This window comes from Clytia hemisphaerica, unplaced genomic scaffold (genome assembly GCF_902728285.1).
Source record: "Clytia hemisphaerica strain Z4C2 unplaced genomic scaffold, Clytia hemisphaerica genome assembly, whole genome shotgun sequence".
Lineage (NCBI taxonomy): Eukaryota > Metazoa > Cnidaria > Hydrozoa > Leptothecata > Clytiidae > Clytia > Clytia hemisphaerica.
In genome coordinates this window covers 206,728-224,454 of record NW_027104262.1, presented here as the reverse complement: position 1 = coordinate 224,454, position 17,727 = coordinate 206,728, and the positions used below count along the sequence as shown (strand labels likewise).

The following is a 17,727-nucleotide window of genomic DNA, read 5'->3' as shown; positions in this document are numbered from 1 at the left end:
TTGAGATTGTCTTCTCCAGTGATACAGTCGTCGACATAGAGATCGAAGTTGACAATGTGATCGATCTCAGGGAATTCGTTTTTGGATAGTGCTGACGTTTGTCGTATTGCTCGCTCTGCCTGGTTGCCGCTCGATTTAACCCCATAAATCAAGGTTTTGATAACTTTTTCTTCCGGAGGTTGGTTGGGATGAAGATCGTTGTTCCACAAGTATCGTTGGTAGCACCATTGGCTTTGAACGAGTTTGATCGCGTTGTACATTTTGGTTACGTCAGTATGAAATGCGACTTTGTGACAGTACCAGCGAATGAGGATTTCGACAAGTTTATTCATACCGTTGGTGCCCTTTGCGAGAATTGAGTTAAGACTGTAGCCGCTGTTTGTTGGTTGTGATGCGTCGAAAACGACTCGGCAAGGTGTTGTGACGGAGCTTGCTTTCCAAACTGCCCTCCATGGTATAAAGTTTTGAATTGGGCTGTGTGCCAATTGGTTTTGAACGTTGGGATGAAGGTTCCTGATGAAGTCGACGTGGCCAAGTTTTTGGAGCTTAGCCTCAGATTCGATGACGTCACGTTTGTCATTCGGGTAAGAGGATAACTTCTTGACTTGTTGGTCGTACACCTTCTTGGCCTTCATTCGATTTGGATGTAGTCTGATATTGGGATCTTGTGTGAAGGGTAGAGTCGCCACAGTGATCTTCTCGTTTGGTATGACTTCGATTGACTTGTTGATGATATCTTGTTCGATCTCTTCACGAATACTGATGGCTGTTATGGAATCGTTGGTCTTGCAGTTTTCGCAGTCTCGACACTTCATACATCGGTAATTGATGATGCTACCAGCTGTCTCTGCTTCGTCGAATTGGTTTTTGTTGGGTTTTGCACAAAGGAGTGGTACGTCTGGGTTGACACTAAAACCAGACTTGTAAATTGTTAATTGATTTGAAAAGAAAGTATTCTTACCACTTCCTTTGAATTGCTGTTCGATCATTGAGAATATTTGGTGTGGTCCTCCAATCATACCACGACTGCCATCTGGATTTTTGAACAATGATTTGTAAATGGTGAGTCCTGAAGGCATTTGGAAGATCACCTTGGGGTGGTATCGTAGGTATCGTATGCCAATCATAAAGTCGACGTCACCTCCGACAGATGATGAAAGCTTTGGTAAAGTTGACGGATTCCCTCCACTCCGACGAAATGCATCATGGATATCATCTTTGACTTGACCATCGAGAGGGTAATTTGGAAATGTTGAAGTGATCTTCTTGAGAGCGACACCGGTGAGTGTCACATTTGAGCCGTCAAAGGTTGGTAGATCGATACTGTAGATGCCCTTGGATGACAGTGTTGATACGTCGCCAACACCACCAAGCTTGATAGGTCCCTTTTCTTGAAGTCGGGCTCTCGATTCCAATTGATCGATCGCGTGGTCACGTACAACAAAATCGCTGCACCCAGAATCGTAGAAGATCAGGTAAGATTTTGAGTTGATGATGATTTGTTGAAGCTGATATATACCTGAAGCTGAGTCGTCATTTTGTGGACGGATTGGAAAAGATTGAAACGTGTAGTAGTTCGATATCGTTTTTGAAAATTCTGGGATGTTGGGTCGTTTGACAATGCATCGGGATTTGAATTGTTCCAGTACTTCTTGGTTGCCAGGATCTGACTTGTGGTCGTTGCAAACGAGAATGTGCTTCTTCATTGTGTACTTCTCGTGGCTCGGATGTTGACATGTGAAGACCTTTTGACATTTGCCTTCACGATGTTTTCCTGTAGTGGCTTGAGCTCCTGGAAATAAGCACTGATAGCAAAGGTTTTTACGTTTGAGTTCTGCAAAACGATTTGAAGGTGTCATTTCGACGAACTTTTTGCACACAAAGTATTGAATCAATTTTGTGCCCTGTGGACCAGAAGTCAATATATGATCGGACGAATCACAAATAAAACATTTCGATTGGTCAGGAGGGGATGAAGTAGGATCACTCACCTCTGTATCAGTATAATGTGAACGTGGTTGTTTCGGTGGTTGTTTTGGAGGTTCGTTGGTTTGCTTCTTGATCTTCATCTTTTGTTGCTGAATCTTCATCTCTGATTCAAGGAAAATGATGAGTCTCTTCCATTCAGCTTTGGGGGATAACGTTTCGTTTGAAATCTGTGTCAACCAACGAGATAATCTAGCATCTCCGATCAGCGAGTAGATTTTGTTGATACCACCTCCATAGTAGAGGAACTGCTCGATCTTGTGTGTTTCTGCAGTTGTCGATAACTCTTTGAGGAGATTGACCATCTTGTTGAGGGGCGTTGGCTGTGGATTCAGGATCTTTCATCCGATAGAGAGGATCGAGATTGGCCAGTCGGGTTGAGTTTTTGGTTGAGTAGTATCATAACGTCACCATATGTTGATTTAAGGCGTGACCAAATCTCGTCAATGTCGGTGAGCATCTTGACGACACCTAAAGCTGGTTCTTGTAGGTAATTATTCTTTAGAAGATCTCCTAACAAATGTTTTGGTGTTGATTTCTCGTGGACCTTACTGAAATGTTTTTGAAAGTATAAATGTCTATGACGTCATCGTAGCCACTAAATTTGCTAATTTCGATATTAAGTTTGGCAGCTGAGAAGAGCTTTTGTTTGTAGACATCACGATCTCCAAGAGAGAGAAGAGGTTAAGTGTTCGACAAAATTTGACTTTGTTGTAATTAATAGTTTCATACCTCTCTCCTAATGTTTTAATTTCCCATAGGTTTCAGGAGTTGAAACTGGTTTTTTCTAGCAGAATAGATTGATATTTCTTGGCAATTCTGTCGATTTGGTTATCTCTGCTGGCAAGACTGGATTTGATCTGGATAAGCTCTTCATCGGTGAGATTGGATGTATTCTGTTCGAATTCTTTGATAAGGTCGTTAACTGTTCTTGTAGTGTCCTTGATGGAGAAGAGTAGAGCGTCTTTCTTACCATCGTTTTGTTGTTGAATCTTTGTGTCCACGATTTGTCTGAGTTTTGCTCTGGAGTCTTTGATTTTACGTACATAATCTCTGATTGATTGAAGAGATGCTTTTGTCGAGACGAGAAGCTCGTGTTCTGGGTTTTCGGCATGGATTGCGTTCTCGTTTTCTCTGAGGAGCAAACGTAGCCCCATCAGTTGTTGAATAGATTCATCTATGTCGGTCAACGTGGAGGTGGGATTCTCCTCAATGACACCGGTGACCTCTTGAATGGCGATTTTCGTTGAATTGATTATTTCGACGGACATTTGAGACGTTTGTAACGATTGACAGGTTCAAACTATTGAATTGAAAAGTAAATAATGACAAGGATTGACTATTTGAAAATTTGAAAATTGAAATTATAAAATACTTAAAAAATGACGCAAATGAAAACTGAGAAAAATGTGATTGACAGAAAATGAGCAAAATGAGACGCACAAAGAAAAAATGACACATGAACTCGCAAGAAAATAGCACACTGAGAATTCAACAGAAAAAGAAATATTGATAAAACCATGTGTCATTGAAGTCTATAAATAAATAAAATCTTACCAAGTTAGCCCAAATGAATATCCCTGAATGAGCTTGAAAATTTGGTTGAAATTTGATTGAAAATTGATGAAATTGAAAGTTGAAATTTGTTGAAGTTGAAAATTCATTGATGTTGAAATTTTGTATACGAACCCATCTCCTCGCACTTCTCTCTCATAGAGAAGATAAAAAACTTGGATTGGAAATCAGAAAAAGTGAATCGGATTTATGAGTCTCTCAAATACCCGAGAGACTTTGAATAATGACGTAATCTATTTATAAGTAATTAGCTAAAGTATAATTTTTTTATTGCACGATTTTTTATGTGATAATTAAATAAAAACAATCAAACGAAATAACTTTTTCATTCAATGATCGCGTTACAATGAGTGATTCCTCATTCTAGGAAGGTAAAGAATAAAGAAAGATAAATAAAAAGGTGAAGATAAATTAAGGTTTCAGTTGCCTGGAAAGTAGTATCTTTTTAGAAACTGGATTAGGAATCAATATAAGGTGTTAGATTACACGCAGTAAAATTTGTTAAATTTGTCTAGCACAATATGCTCCATTATTGAATGCATTTACATCTAAGAAAAGTTTGAAAATCTCTCATGGATCAAAACACTACCCTCAACATAATCTCAGCAAAAGCTGAAACATCATCACACCCCCAATTGCTCGACCGACAATAACAACAAATATGATACAAAACAACAAAACATTCAAACAAACAATTATACAAAGAAAAAGAAAATGGCAAGATGAAGACAAAGCCTAGAGTCAGGTGTGGTACCAAGAGTAAGCACTCTCTGGCGCCCGCGAGCCACCCGTCATCTTTACCAAAGAAGAAATACAGTATATAGCCCCCAAAACGGAGACGGCCCCTAAAACGGAGGTTTTCATTAAAATGAAGATTCTGACTTGTAGATTTATCAGAATTAAACGATTTTTGTTTATTTTGAAAGAATGATGGTTATACTTAAAAATGAGCATGTTTTTGCTGGTTTCAGACAGATTCAAAACAACATATTTGCGTATAAAGGAAATATTTTAACACCAAAATTAGATAAACATTGCATATAACTCACTCTAGCTCCTTGGATATTGAAAATAAGTTATGAAAACGGGTTATAGGAAACTTTCTACACCTAATGCCGTTCAGAAAATGTAAATATATCTGTGACTTTAGAGGCTGGGTAAAAGATATAGCATCTTGAAGGACAACCAGTATTTTGGAACCCTAGAATCAGCATTGACAAAACCGAAAATTCTAAATGTGAGAAAAAGCAAAAAATCTTGGAATTCTATTCCTATCACCTTGAGTCAATAGTTTATAACAAAAAATTAACATTATATATAAAATTTTTCGCTGAATCAGCAAAAACGGCAAATTCTGTCATTTTTTTGCAAAATATAGGAGAAAAATATCTTTAAAGCTTAATATTTTCAGTTTCATCAGTTAAGCTTTTTTTCTAAAATTTTCACAGCTTATTCCATACATGAATGGAACTATTTTCAAAAGAGATTTGTTTTCAAACACTTGATTAAGACGTTGTTAAATCAAAATTGTCATTTTGAAAATTTCTAAATTTTCAGTTTGGACTTTGCAATATCGAAAATCTTAAAATATTTCACAAAAATCATAAATTTTACATCCATCGGGTCGTAAATTTAAAGAAAAACACAAATATGTTCATAGTTTTCCCCCTATTACCACTGGGCTTAATAATTTGATTTTAACTACACCTCCGTTTTGGGGGCCCCAAACCTGCATTTTGACGACCAGGGGTATACTGTAAAAATTTTATCAAATAAATTTATGCCCAAACCCCTCTAAATCATATTTCAAAACTATGTTCAAAATTTTGTATTCATATCTTAAAGATATCTCGAGAAATCGCTAAAATTTCAAACCTCCGTTTTGGGGGCCATTAGAAAAAAGCTACCTGTCTTTAAGCGATTGAAAAATTTTGAAAAAAAATTCCAGGAAATAAAGTAGAGATGTTAAAGGTTTTCATGCAGCAAAGATTTTTGTAAAATCTCTTTTCCTCTATAGATTTGAGAGAAATTTCAAATTGGATCGCCGTTTTGGGGGCCACATACTGTAGTGTTGATCAGACACTATTTCGTACATAAAAAAAAACAGAGAAGAGTATGGAGAGCCGTTTGTAGAAAAATTCACACGATCATTTCTTCGATAAATATGTAACATTATCGCTCGGTAAATTCAATTTTCATTCTGTAAATTCAACATTATCATTCTGTAAATTCAATTATCATTCTATAAATTCGATTATCGTTCGGTAAATTCAATTTTCATTCATTTTCGTTCGGTAAATTCAATTTTCGTTCGGTAGATTCAATTTTCGTTCGGTAGATTCAATTTTCGTTCGGTAGATTCAATTTTCGTTCGGTAAATTCAATTTTCGTTCGGTAAATTCAATTTTCGTTCGGTAAATTCAATTTTGGTTCGGTAAATTCAATTTTCGTTCGGTAAATCGACTTTTTTCATTTTTTCACTAATTTGTTTTATTTTGAAATAGTCTGGTCTGGTCTGTGTCTGGTGTCTGGTGTCTGGTGTCTGGTGTCTGGTGTCTGTCTCTGGTCTGGTCTGTGGAATACCCATGGCTTGATCAGTCAAAGACCTGAGATCAGATCGTCATTGCTCTCTGCCCACCACGCTGAAATTCTAAATCAGGCGGTCGTAAAAATGGTAGATTTTAATCGGATAGCTAAATCGATAAAAAAAATCGACGGCTAATCGATATAAATATCGATGGCTAATCGATATAAAATATCGATTAAAAATATTATTGATGCGATTGGTCGATTTTATCGATCGGTAAGACACCCGCATTTCTGCTAGTAGACTAGGAACGAGCAAAATGATAGCAGTCAGTTCAATGTAAAATCTCGTATTCATGCAACATTGTAAAAAAAACCGCGGGAAAAAATCAGGTGGCAGATTCAACGTGCATTCCCAAACCCTCCCTTTCTTTTAAAATATAACTATTATGGGAATTTTGGAAAAATCTCAGGGTTTTTTGTTTCTAAATACTAAAATCAATCTTTCCCAAAAGTAGTGTCACCTGGTGGGATTCGAACCCATGTCGAATCTTCAAATTTTTAGAAAGTAAAAGAATAGGAATGTCACTGCGCCACCAAACATTGCGAAACTAACAAATTATTTTCTTATTAAAATAAGGGTTTGAAGATGACTAGGGCCCGACACTTGGAAACGAAACCGAAACAAAAGTAAACAAACCAGGAAAATGGTACCGAGCTCGAAAATTACTTTTTGATGAATATCGAGATTGCTCACGCGCGGAAAATTTCGTGCGCGTAAGCGCACAGGCGAGCGCAGCGTTTTGTTAGGGATAGGCACCAGAAGCCGTGTGCTCATCCCTAACATGCACCCAGACGGCGGTGCACCTTCCCGGTGGTGCACCCGTGTGTGTGTGGTCTTCTTGGAGCAATGGCGATCATAACAGTTAGCCTAACTCGTCACTCGGACTTTTTTATATATACACCATATTTCACTTTATAAATTTGCTCAAATTACAGATGATGAAACGACCCGGTGGCCCAGTCGATAGGGCGTTGGTTTTCAAATCACTGACAAGAATACTTTGGTGGTTCGAATCCCACTATGGTCCAAAAATTTCAAAAAAATTTCTAAGTCCGTGAGCAATCTCGTTATTTATCACCATGTCGAAAATTAAAATCGAAAGTAGGAAAGTGAAAGTAAACAGACTGACAGACGTTAGCAGGATAAAAATGGATGGAGAAATCAAAGATTCCAGGAGCAAACGTTCATCCTATTATCATAAGCTACCAGCTGAAGCAAAAAGCAGGTATGATGCCAAGCTTCTTGCAATGCAGCTTGTGTATGATCCACTTGTGATTGGAAAAACGTACTACCCGTTGACTGACCATTTTGAGCAAATGGCCAAATTTGAGTTATGCTGATATATATGCATATCTCATTAACCACCCCAGCACATATAGCCATCAGCAGTTGAAGGCATACAAAGGACTTGATGGGTATAAATATGTAATTGCAAAAATTGTCAACAATGTCCTCGTCAAACCAATGAAACTTAAAGATGGAAACTACCATTTGGTCATGGCAAAGGTACGCCATGGTCAAAGTATGTTTAGCAAGACCCCAGCTCGGGCATGGGTGTATTTGAATCCTGATGGCGAGGTTTGTTATGCCCATTGTACTTGCATGGCTGGACTTGGTGAAGCATGCTCACATATTGCAGCAATCTTATTTTTGCTTTACATGTCCACAAATCATAGAGAGCGGATGTCATCTAACTCGTGCACATCACTAGAATGCCCTTGGCTGCCAGATTCTGCTGTCAAAGAAGTTGAGTGTCTACCAATATCAAAAATTGATTTCAGTGACCCTAAGAAACGAACTGAAAGTGATACTACTGCCACAAAAGTGAAAGAAAAAAACCCCTTTTCAAGTGTACCGAAGCCTACAAAAGATGAGCAAAATGCCTTTCTTTATATTGCTTGTTGGTAACAGTGCCGTTCTTTTGTCTTTCATTGGTTCCTGAATATAGTGATGACTATGTACCCTTTTCAGGTTGCTACAGAACATGGCAATAAATTTGAAAAGGATGCAAAAGATACCTTACTTGTATACTTAAGCTCACAGCATCAGAATTGTGTGATCAAGGATTGCGGATTTTATCGATCAAAAGACTATCCATTTCTGGGTGCTTCTCCAGATGGAATAATGGAGTGTTCTTGTTGTAGTGTTGGCTATGTAATTGAGGTAAAATGTCCCCATAAATGTACAAAATCTGATATGATAGACCTTTTTTTAAAGAGGCCACTCTGTTGAATAATTATGTACTCCAGCAGAAAAACAATGATACAGCCATGCATAATTACTGTACATGCATATTGTAATAATTGATGCATTGTTTATCTGCTGGAGTACATAATTATTCAACAGGGTAGCCTCTTTAAAAAAAGGTCTATTCACCTTGCAGCCACAGATAATGATTTTTGTATGGAAAAAAGAGAAAGGAACTGAAAATAAATATAAGCTTAAACATGATCACCCCTATTATTATCAAGTACAGTTACAAATGTTAATCACAGGAATACCTAGAAGCTACTTTTATTGTTTACTCGCCCACTGTATCTCTGATTCAAGAAATTTTTATAGATCCTGATTTTCTTAATGAGAAAGTACCCATCTCCAAACAGTTTTATGTGAATGTTATTTTGCCAGAATTAACCAGCAAATGGTATTCAAGGAAATCTACAAAAATTCCAGAATTTACAGTTGAAAAACACTTCCTCAAGTGTTGAAAATTACTCAAAGATTTGTGTTGTACATGTAATGGGGAAATGAATGAAGATGTAATTGTTTGTGGAGACAAATCATGTGTTGTTAAACTGTATCATTTAAAAATGTGTTGGTTTGGAATCTGCCCCTAAAAAGAAGTGGTTTTGTCCCTATTGCAGTAAAAAGAAAACACGAAAATCTAAAACAAATTGAACTTTTATATTTTAACATACTCTTTACAATAGCATAACTACATAAATATTTTATATATAATTAAATAAATAAGTAATTAATAATAAATTATTCCGTATTCTTCAAGGAAAATTGATTCTAGTCTTTTTTCACATATTTTCTAAGGAAAATTGACCCATATATTTTTGAGATTTATTTATGTATTTTATTTAGAAAATTTAGGTCTTAATTAAGTGATGAAATTATTCCGTATTCTTCAAGGAAAATTGACCCAATATATTTTTGAGATTTATTTATGTATTTTATGAAGAAAATTTAGGTCTAAGTGTTGAAAATATTCCGTATTCTTCAAGGAAAATTGATTTTAGTCTTTTTTCACGTATTTTCCAAGGGAAATTGACCCAATATATTTTTTAGATTTATTTATGTATTTTATGAAGAAAATTTAGGTCTTAAGTGTTGAAATTATTCCGTATTCTTCAAGGAAAATTGATTTTAGTCTTTTTTCACGTATTTTCCAAGGGAAATTGACCCAATATATTTTTTAGATTTATTTATGTATTTTATGAAGAAAATTTAGGTCTTAAGTGTTGAAATTATTCCGTATTCTTCAAGGAAAATTGATTTTAGTATTTTTTAACTTATTTTCCAAGGAAAAAATTGACCCAATATACTTTGAGAGCTATTTGTGTATTTTATGAAGAAAATTTAGGTCTTAAGTGTTGAAATTATTCCGTATTCTTCAAGGAAAATTGATTTTAGTCTTTTTTCACGTATGTTCCAAGGGAAATTGACCCAATATATTTTTGAGATTTATTTATGTATTTTATGAAGAAAATTTAGGTCTAAGTGTTAGAAATTATTCTGTATTCTTCAAGGAAAATTGATTTTAGTATTTAGGTATAAATGTTAGATATTATTCCGTATTCAAGGAAAATTGATTTTAGTCTTTTTTACGTTACGTATTTTCTAAGGAAAAAATTGACCCAATATACTGTTGAGAGCTATTTGTGTATTTTATGAGGAAAATTTAGGTCTTAAGTGTTGAAATTATTCCGTATTCTTCAAGGAAAATTGATTTTAGTCTTTATCACGTATGTTCCAAGGGAAATCGACCCAATATATTTTTGAGATTTATTTATGTATTTTATGAAGAAAATTTAGGTCTAAGTGTTAGAAATTATTCCGTATTCTTCAAGGAAAATTGATTTTAGTATTTAGGTCTAAGTGTTAGAAATTATTCCGTATTCTTCAAGGAAAATTGATTTTAGTCTTTTTTACGTTAAGTATTTTCCAAGGAAAAAATTGACCCAATATACTGTTGAGAGCTGTTTGTGTATTTTATGAGGAAAATTTATATATAAATTTATGACCCAATATATTTTTGAGATTTATTTATGTATTTTATGAAGAAAATTTAGGTCTAAGTGTTGAAAATATTCCGTATTCTTCAAGGAAAATTGATTTTAGTCTTTTTTCACATGTTTCAAGGGAAATCGACCCAATATATTTTTGAGATTTATTTATGTATTTTATAAAGAAAATTTAGGTCTAAGTGTTAGAAATTATTCCGTATTCTTCAAGGAAAATTGATTTTAGTCTTTTTTACGTTACGTTACGACCCAATATATTTTTGAGATTTATTTATGTATTTTATGAAGAAAATTTAGGTCTAAGTGTTAGAGATTATTCCGTATTCTTCAAGGAAAATTGATTTTAGTCTTTTTTCACGTATTTTCCAAGGGAAATTGACCCAATTTTTTTCACACTGCTCTTATCATTTCTGGCGTGAAAAAATTTGTGTATTTTTCGTGGAACAATTATTATTTATTGATGAAGTATATCAATTATATTTATTTTAATAATACTGTTAATAGAGCTTTAATATCTTTGAAAATCAATTAAATGTATAATTTGTTATAACTGAAATTTAAATTATGAAGAATTAGAATGTTAAAAAACATTACAACCAATAAAATAACAAAAATCAATCTCAAACAAAGTTACCGAACTTTATTTTTTAAAGCAACCGTTTCTTGAAACACATATTAAAACAAGTCAACAATAACAGTTTTCAATCTTTTGGAATAATGCTAGGGCAGACATTGCACAATGCGCTGCACACAAGGACGATGTCTGTTATTTGACTGTAGTTATTCACATCATTCATAACAGTGTTGATGGCTAAAACCCTTTGCAAATAAGTATACTTATTTCTCAGTAGACCAATCACTCTTTCAACATGAATTCTCACCCTGGAAATTGATCTCGAGGTATCCACTTCTTTCATACTCAATTGTGATTTACCTTTTGTGAAAGCAGGGATGACAATTTCAGCACAGTAAAGGGCAGCTGATTCCTGTAACGTGAACCCTCTATCAGCAAGAACTACATCTCCTGGTTCAAGTTTGGATATCAATCCACTGTTTTCTGTTAGATAAACATCTGAAACTCTTCCTCCCCAAGGCTCTGAAATAAAAGACACATCTCCTGGTTCAAGTTTGGATAGCAATCCACTGTTTTCTGTTAGATAAACATCTGAAACTCTTCCTCCCCAAGGCTCTGAAATAAAAGACACAGTCCCTTGTGGTGTTATTCCGATCAAAACTATGATGGTGTTGTGTTTCTTATATTGGGAATATGTTGATGCCCGAGCAACAATTTCGGAAGGCTTTTCAATGAATATTTCGAAGCAATCGATGATAACTGCGCACTTTCTGAATGATTCACGGAAACATGTCGGCATAGTTTTATACAGCTCATCTCGTTCAGGCCAACGAACCAAAAAACTCATGCGCCTACCACCCATTGTCCCAATCCAGCGCTTAAAAATTCTACTAACTGTAGATTGATGGACTCTAAATCTTAGGGGGGGGGCGTACGGGGTTTCTGATTTCCGAAATTCCGAGCATTTTTGACCTGATTTCCGATATTCCGCCGCAAAAATATTTCGCTAATTCCGATACCGAATTTTTTTTGTAGATGATGATTTTCACTTAAAGAAAAACTTTGCTATTGCCGCGCATAAAATTAGGGAAGAAACTGTGGGAAATAATATTTTTGCCACATACAGTACAACTATTATACCAACCTCGTGTCCCGTGTATCTCAAGCGTTATTTTTTGTTACTAATGGACACTGGAGAATACCCTGGAACTCGCTACGTCATAAAATGATTTGACCAATGTCAATTGTCTTTATTCAATTGATATTGATTTGACGTTAGAAAGATGTACCACCACTGCATTGACTTCAAAATTAAAGAGCAAATTAATTCCAGGGTAGTGTCTGGCGCCCATGCCATCAGCAAACGTTGAAAAAGCCGATAGTACGCTGGGAACGAGGTTGCTATTACACCCATTCTAGTTTCAAAATAAACACGCTTTACAAAATTAATAAAAATCATCGAACAAGTTCTTTGAAGTTTATCGGACTTCTGGTCACAGGATAACAGCTACCTTTTCTGCTGGTAAAATAGTGAGCCGAACATGGATACAAATGTTTAAGAGATTCTTTCACGGACGTCATAAATTCAACAGAAAGCGTCATCATATTCAACATGGTAGTGTTTTAAAAAATAAACATGTCGGTGTTTTTTTTAAGTTTTTTTAAAGACCATTCAGTAAGTTCAAGTGAGACAGAGAGATGTTATAGTAACTATCACATCTTTCTGAGATAGATAAACGATTTGGTCGAAACAAAACCATGAGCACCAGTTAGGGAATCCGGGGTTTAATTGATTCTCTTTCTAATGTCCGTCTCGAATGACGAAATAGAGAACAATGCTGCCTAGCGACCTGGCTTAATTTTCTGGGGGTGCAAACTATGAAATTGGCGCCCCTGGTATTTTTTGCGCCCTCCATCATTGTGAAAATATTAAACTGTAAGAGCAGTTTGGTTGAAAGTAACGCCCGGAATCTTAGAGTCAAAAAACTTGGAATTTTCATTTACAAGAAGATGGTGTAATGTTAACTTGATATATTTATTTCCTTGTAATTTGAAATGTCAAAGTTTTTGAACAAGGAGGCGCAACCATGGTTTGCGCCGACGGAAAACTTTTCAATTTTCAACTTTTAATCTGTCTAAAATTGCCCCATATTATACCGATTTAGCACCAAAAATAAAACCTCTCAAATAAAATACATGAGCTGTTGATACTTGAAATTGAAGTTTTGTATTTGTATCAATGTTGATGGTAGTTTTAAAAAAACTCAAGAGAAAGGATGCAAGAGCGTAAAAAAAGCGCCGCAGGCGAAAAAAAATTAACATAACACTTTATAAAAGGCGCTATAAACGTGTGGAAGCGCGCCAAATCGCCCAATTAAACATCAACCAAATTTTGGCACCCCTCTCAGATCTTTATGCACCCTCTGCACCCCCTGCCAGGTCGTCACTGAATGCTTCAAATACCATACCACTAGCCTCTGGAAGCGACATTCTGTGGAAAAGGGAAAAAATCTAGCTCACACCAATGTCCTCGGTAATGTAAATAAATCGCCTCAATAATTTGCGTACCCTGTTCTTATTTTTATTCACCCTTATTGAAGAGGGTAAGGAATTATAATTAGATAGAGACCATTGAAGCCCCTGCAAAAAACATTCTTGACCTTGAAACCGAAGTTAATATACTTTATACGTATACTGGCCATATTAAAAAAACAAGAAGACAAATGACCTTCTCACAAAGCTCTCAATGCATCGTGCCATTCATCGTACGAGCTTTGGTCCGTTTTGAAAGATCTTCAATTTTTTGCTGCTTACAAAAGGTCCGCGCAAGAAATAAGATTGTATTGCGGAGCAATCCATACCTATACCCATCCATACCTATTCCCATATATCCGCGCGACGCCGCTAGCATGACGCCTCTAGCTTGACGCCATTGATTCAGAAAGCATCTTTTGTGGATAGAAATTATTTCCGAAGCACATAATTCGATTCCGAAAAACCGAAACTAAAGCTCTTCAGACCGAATTTCCGCAGTAAAAATAGGCATTTTTCCGAAACCGAAGTCTTTTTGGATTCCGAAATACCGAAGTGTTTTGACATGATTACCGAAATTCCGCACAAAAATAGGCCCATTTCCGCAATACTGAAATCTCGTAAGCCCCCCACTCTGTAGGCAAGGTCTTGCTCTAAATGACCAAGCCTCAGTCTCATCAGAGTCATGATCATTTGTCGAAACTTGGAGAGCTTCGTTGTTAGAGTCGATTCGATGTATGGGGCATTGATATCATATACAGCTCTAAGAGCTGCTGCATTTGGAAGGCCAGTGTAGAAATTAATTTTGAAGTCACTGTCAAAAAAATTCCAATCCCATTTGTAATATTCAACTTCTGCCTGAAGATTTTTAATTTCACTGGATGAAATGGACGAGTCAAACGAAAAATCTATTTGGATCGAATCGTCAGTTTGACAGGCAGTTGAATGATTGGTTGCTTCACTAGCTGGATATTACTTAGTTTTCTGATAATAATGGATCTTCCAGTAACGGTTCCAAATCATTTTCGTGGTCTGTAGTTTCATTTGATGAATTTGAAATTTCATCATCAGAAATTTCGTTCACAGAAGGTTCGTTATCAGAAATTTCGTTCTCAGAAAGTTGATTATCTGAAGAGTCATTTTTATCAGAGGTTTTCGCATCGATTATTGATTCATTGCCTATAGCGTTTTGATTTTCAAGAAACTTTTGATGTCTTCTCTTGAAAAGTCTGTTGTATCGATCAATAGAAGGGTTATTTTCCTTTCTATTTTCAGCATCATAGTCATTAAAAATCGTTGGTATATAGCTCAGGTGTCCAGTGATATCAACTTGTTTCCCAGATTTAAAATGTCTACCACAAATTCTGGCAGCGTTTAGGTTATCAGGTAGACAGCCGTATTTCATGCAAGCCCTTATCCATAGTTCCCTTCGTTCCTTATTGACCGGGAAGCGATGAAATGGAATTTCCTCTCCTTTCTCTTTGATCGTGAACGTCTTTTCACCAACTGTCTTCTTCTTTTTGTAAACTCGATAAAATCGTCCTTTACAGTTGGGAATGGAACAGTTTTTTACCATCACGTCAATCAATTTTTAGGTTGCTATAAAAAAATTTCTTGCGTAGATTATAAAAGTGACAAGTGACACCTGCCAATCAATTTTATGTTTGACTAGTGTCTTTCGCCCCGGGGGCAAAATGGGTTACGGGGATGGTACGACCGCTGGTCAGGGTACCTTTTTTGACTCCTACGAGTCCCAGGTAGGGTCGCAAAAACACCAAAGTAGAAAAATCAGTCCCTCGTAGGGTGCCTTTTTGCTTTTTTGGGGAAAATTTGGATAATAATAGAAAACTTTTAATAGAGAATTTTTTCGGCCGGAAAAAAAAGAAAACAGTCAAAGGTAAAAAGAGAGTAATTTAATTAATGCGAGGAAGTTATTTTCACCATTTTGGACTAGTATAAATCCTCTAATTATTAGTGCGGGCACCAATTAACCTATTTTTTGATTTTCCTCTAATTTAATACGGTAAAGTTCAAATTTTCCTCTAATCATAGTACGATTAGAATAGCAAGATAATTTTAACGTATTACATTTTCATTAAAAATCAACCCTCAAAACCAGGTTTTTGATAGCTTCATATTGTGTTTTGAGCAGTCTATGAAACTTTGGAAATCATTTTTTGGGTGCTGATTTCGAAAATCATACTTATTTCGGCTGAAAATCAATATTCAGCATGCTCGCCTATGCACAAGTTAGGTAGATTGCCCTAAAGTAGGCATTTCTGTGTGGAGCATGTACCAACTGTTCTTCGACTATTTCCGGGTAATGTATTAAAGTTTATTCCAAAAGTATGTGGACACTTTGCTTTTTTAAAGTTTTCTCAACACCCATTTATGCTACATTAAAAAGTTATACACCGTTGGAAAGATAATTCTACCTCCAAGGTAGGTCCAAAAATCTAAAGGTTCAAAAGGTTGATATAAAACGAAAAATATAAGGAATCAGGGGAGAATCAGTTACCAAAATTTGCAAAATTTTTTACAATAGTACATTGGGAAGTCCATAAGTAGGAAGAACTGAAGCATAAGTTTCACTATAAAAATTGTTCACAAGAGTAGGAAAACCATCACCCGCCCGGTTTCAAGAAACACTACATTTTTTATTTTCACCTCAATACAAATTTATTTTAGAGAATACTGGAAAAACCGTTTTTCGGCATTTTATCGAGATATCATTAGTTTCTTCTGATTTTCTGCACAGGAGATGCGTATTACGAATGCCAAAAATATGACCGAATCCGAGTTTTGAGAAAAATGTTTATCCGGCTAAAAATGCCGGAAATCGCCGTTTCTCCAGATTTTTATTGGACTTTTTCCTTATGATATTGCGTTGTTTTTTTTCACACAAAAACATCAGTGTGCTTTTTCGTTCGTTCGTACTTTCATTATCAGGTAGGTCCAATCAGCATGTGGCTTGTTTTAATTTATTTCACAGGATGTCTTTTTCAAGTTAGAAATGTAAGGCTTTGCGATTTTTTATCTACAATTTTTTGAAATCATAACAATGGAAACAAGACGACTTGAAGTCGAAAATTTCGCCTAGAATTTAAACAACATAGGAAAAACAAGAAGTAGAGATTGAAGCCAATTTGAAATCTACTTCACATCGCGCCTTGATGAAACAATTTTGCAAGAACAACGAGGCTTAAAATCGCTAAAAAAAGAGACCAGTTTAAGAACAATTGTTGTTTAATTTTTAAGAACTAATAAACAAAGGTAATATCACCGTCTATCAAAAGTTATTGATTTGATTCTTATAAAGTAAATGCTTATAAGAAAAATGAATATACTCATATTGTGCACCATCCCTTGTTTACTTTGTAGCCATTTGTAAGGACTAATTACCGAAAGGTATATCGCCGTCTATAAAGAGTTATTGATTTGATTCTTATAAAGTAAATGCTTATAAGAAAAAAAATGTGCTCATATTGTGTGCCATCACTTGTTTACTTTGTAAGAACTGATTACCGAAAGGTATAGCACAGTCTATCAAGAGTTGTTGATTTGATTCTTATAAAGTATATGCTTATAAGAAAATGAATATGCTCATATTGTGCGCCATGTCTTGTTTACTTTGTAAGAACTAATTACCGAAAGGTATATTACCGTCTATCGAGAGTTATTGATTTGATTCTTATAAAGTATATGCTTATAAGAAAAATAAGTAAGCTCATATTGTGCGCCATCCCTTGTTTACTTTGTAACAACTAATTACCGAAAGCTATATCACCGTCTATCAAGAGTTATTGATTTGATTCTTATAAAGTATATGCTTATAAGAAAAATAAATATGCCCATATTGTGCGCCATCCTTTATTTACTTTGTAAGAACTAATTACCGAAAGGTATATCACCGTCTATCAAAAGTTATTGATTTGATTCTTATAAAGTACATGCTTATAAGAAAAATAAGTAAGCTCATATTGTGCGCCATCCCTTGTTTACTTTGCAAGAACTAATTACCGAAAAGTATATTACCGTCTATCAAGAGTTATTGATTTGATTTTATAAAGTATATGCTTATAAGAAAAATAAATATGCTCATATTGTGCGCCATCCTTTGTTTACTTTGTAAGAACTAATTACCGAAAAGTATATTACCGTCTATCAAGAGTTATTGATTTGATTCTTATAAAGTAAATGCTTATAAGAAAAATAAAAAT

The 17,727-nt window shown here is 35.2% G+C and overlaps 2 protein-coding genes across 2 annotated transcripts; both read right to left on the bottom strand.

Annotated features, from left to right (window-relative positions):
• Window positions 1-11,102: 11,102 nt before the first annotated feature.
• LOC136816641 (uncharacterized) lies at window positions 11,103-11,837 on the bottom strand. Its single transcript, XM_067072976.1, has one exon. The coding sequence runs from the start codon at window positions 11,835-11,837 to the stop codon at window positions 11,103-11,105; it is 735 nt and encodes a 244-aa protein (XP_066929077.1).
• A 2,646-nt stretch (window positions 11,838-14,483) lies between these two features.
• On the bottom strand, window positions 14,484-15,083 carry LOC136816640 (uncharacterized). The gene has a single exon (XM_067072975.1). It carries the CDS (start codon window positions 15,081-15,083, stop codon window positions 14,484-14,486), a length of 600 nt encoding a protein of 199 aa, XP_066929076.1.
• Between the last annotated feature and the right edge of the window lie 2,644 nt (window positions 15,084-17,727).

What these genes read in the sequence shown, in the direction of transcription:
- LOC136816641 (XM_067072976.1), bottom strand. Translation starts at nt 11,837, where the DNA reads ATGGGTGGTAGGCGCATGAGTTTTTTGGTTCGTTGGCCTGAACGAGAT.
- LOC136816640 (XM_067072975.1), bottom strand. Translation starts at nt 15,083, where the DNA reads ATGGTAAAAAACTGTTCCATTCCCAACTGTAAAGGACGATTTTATCGA.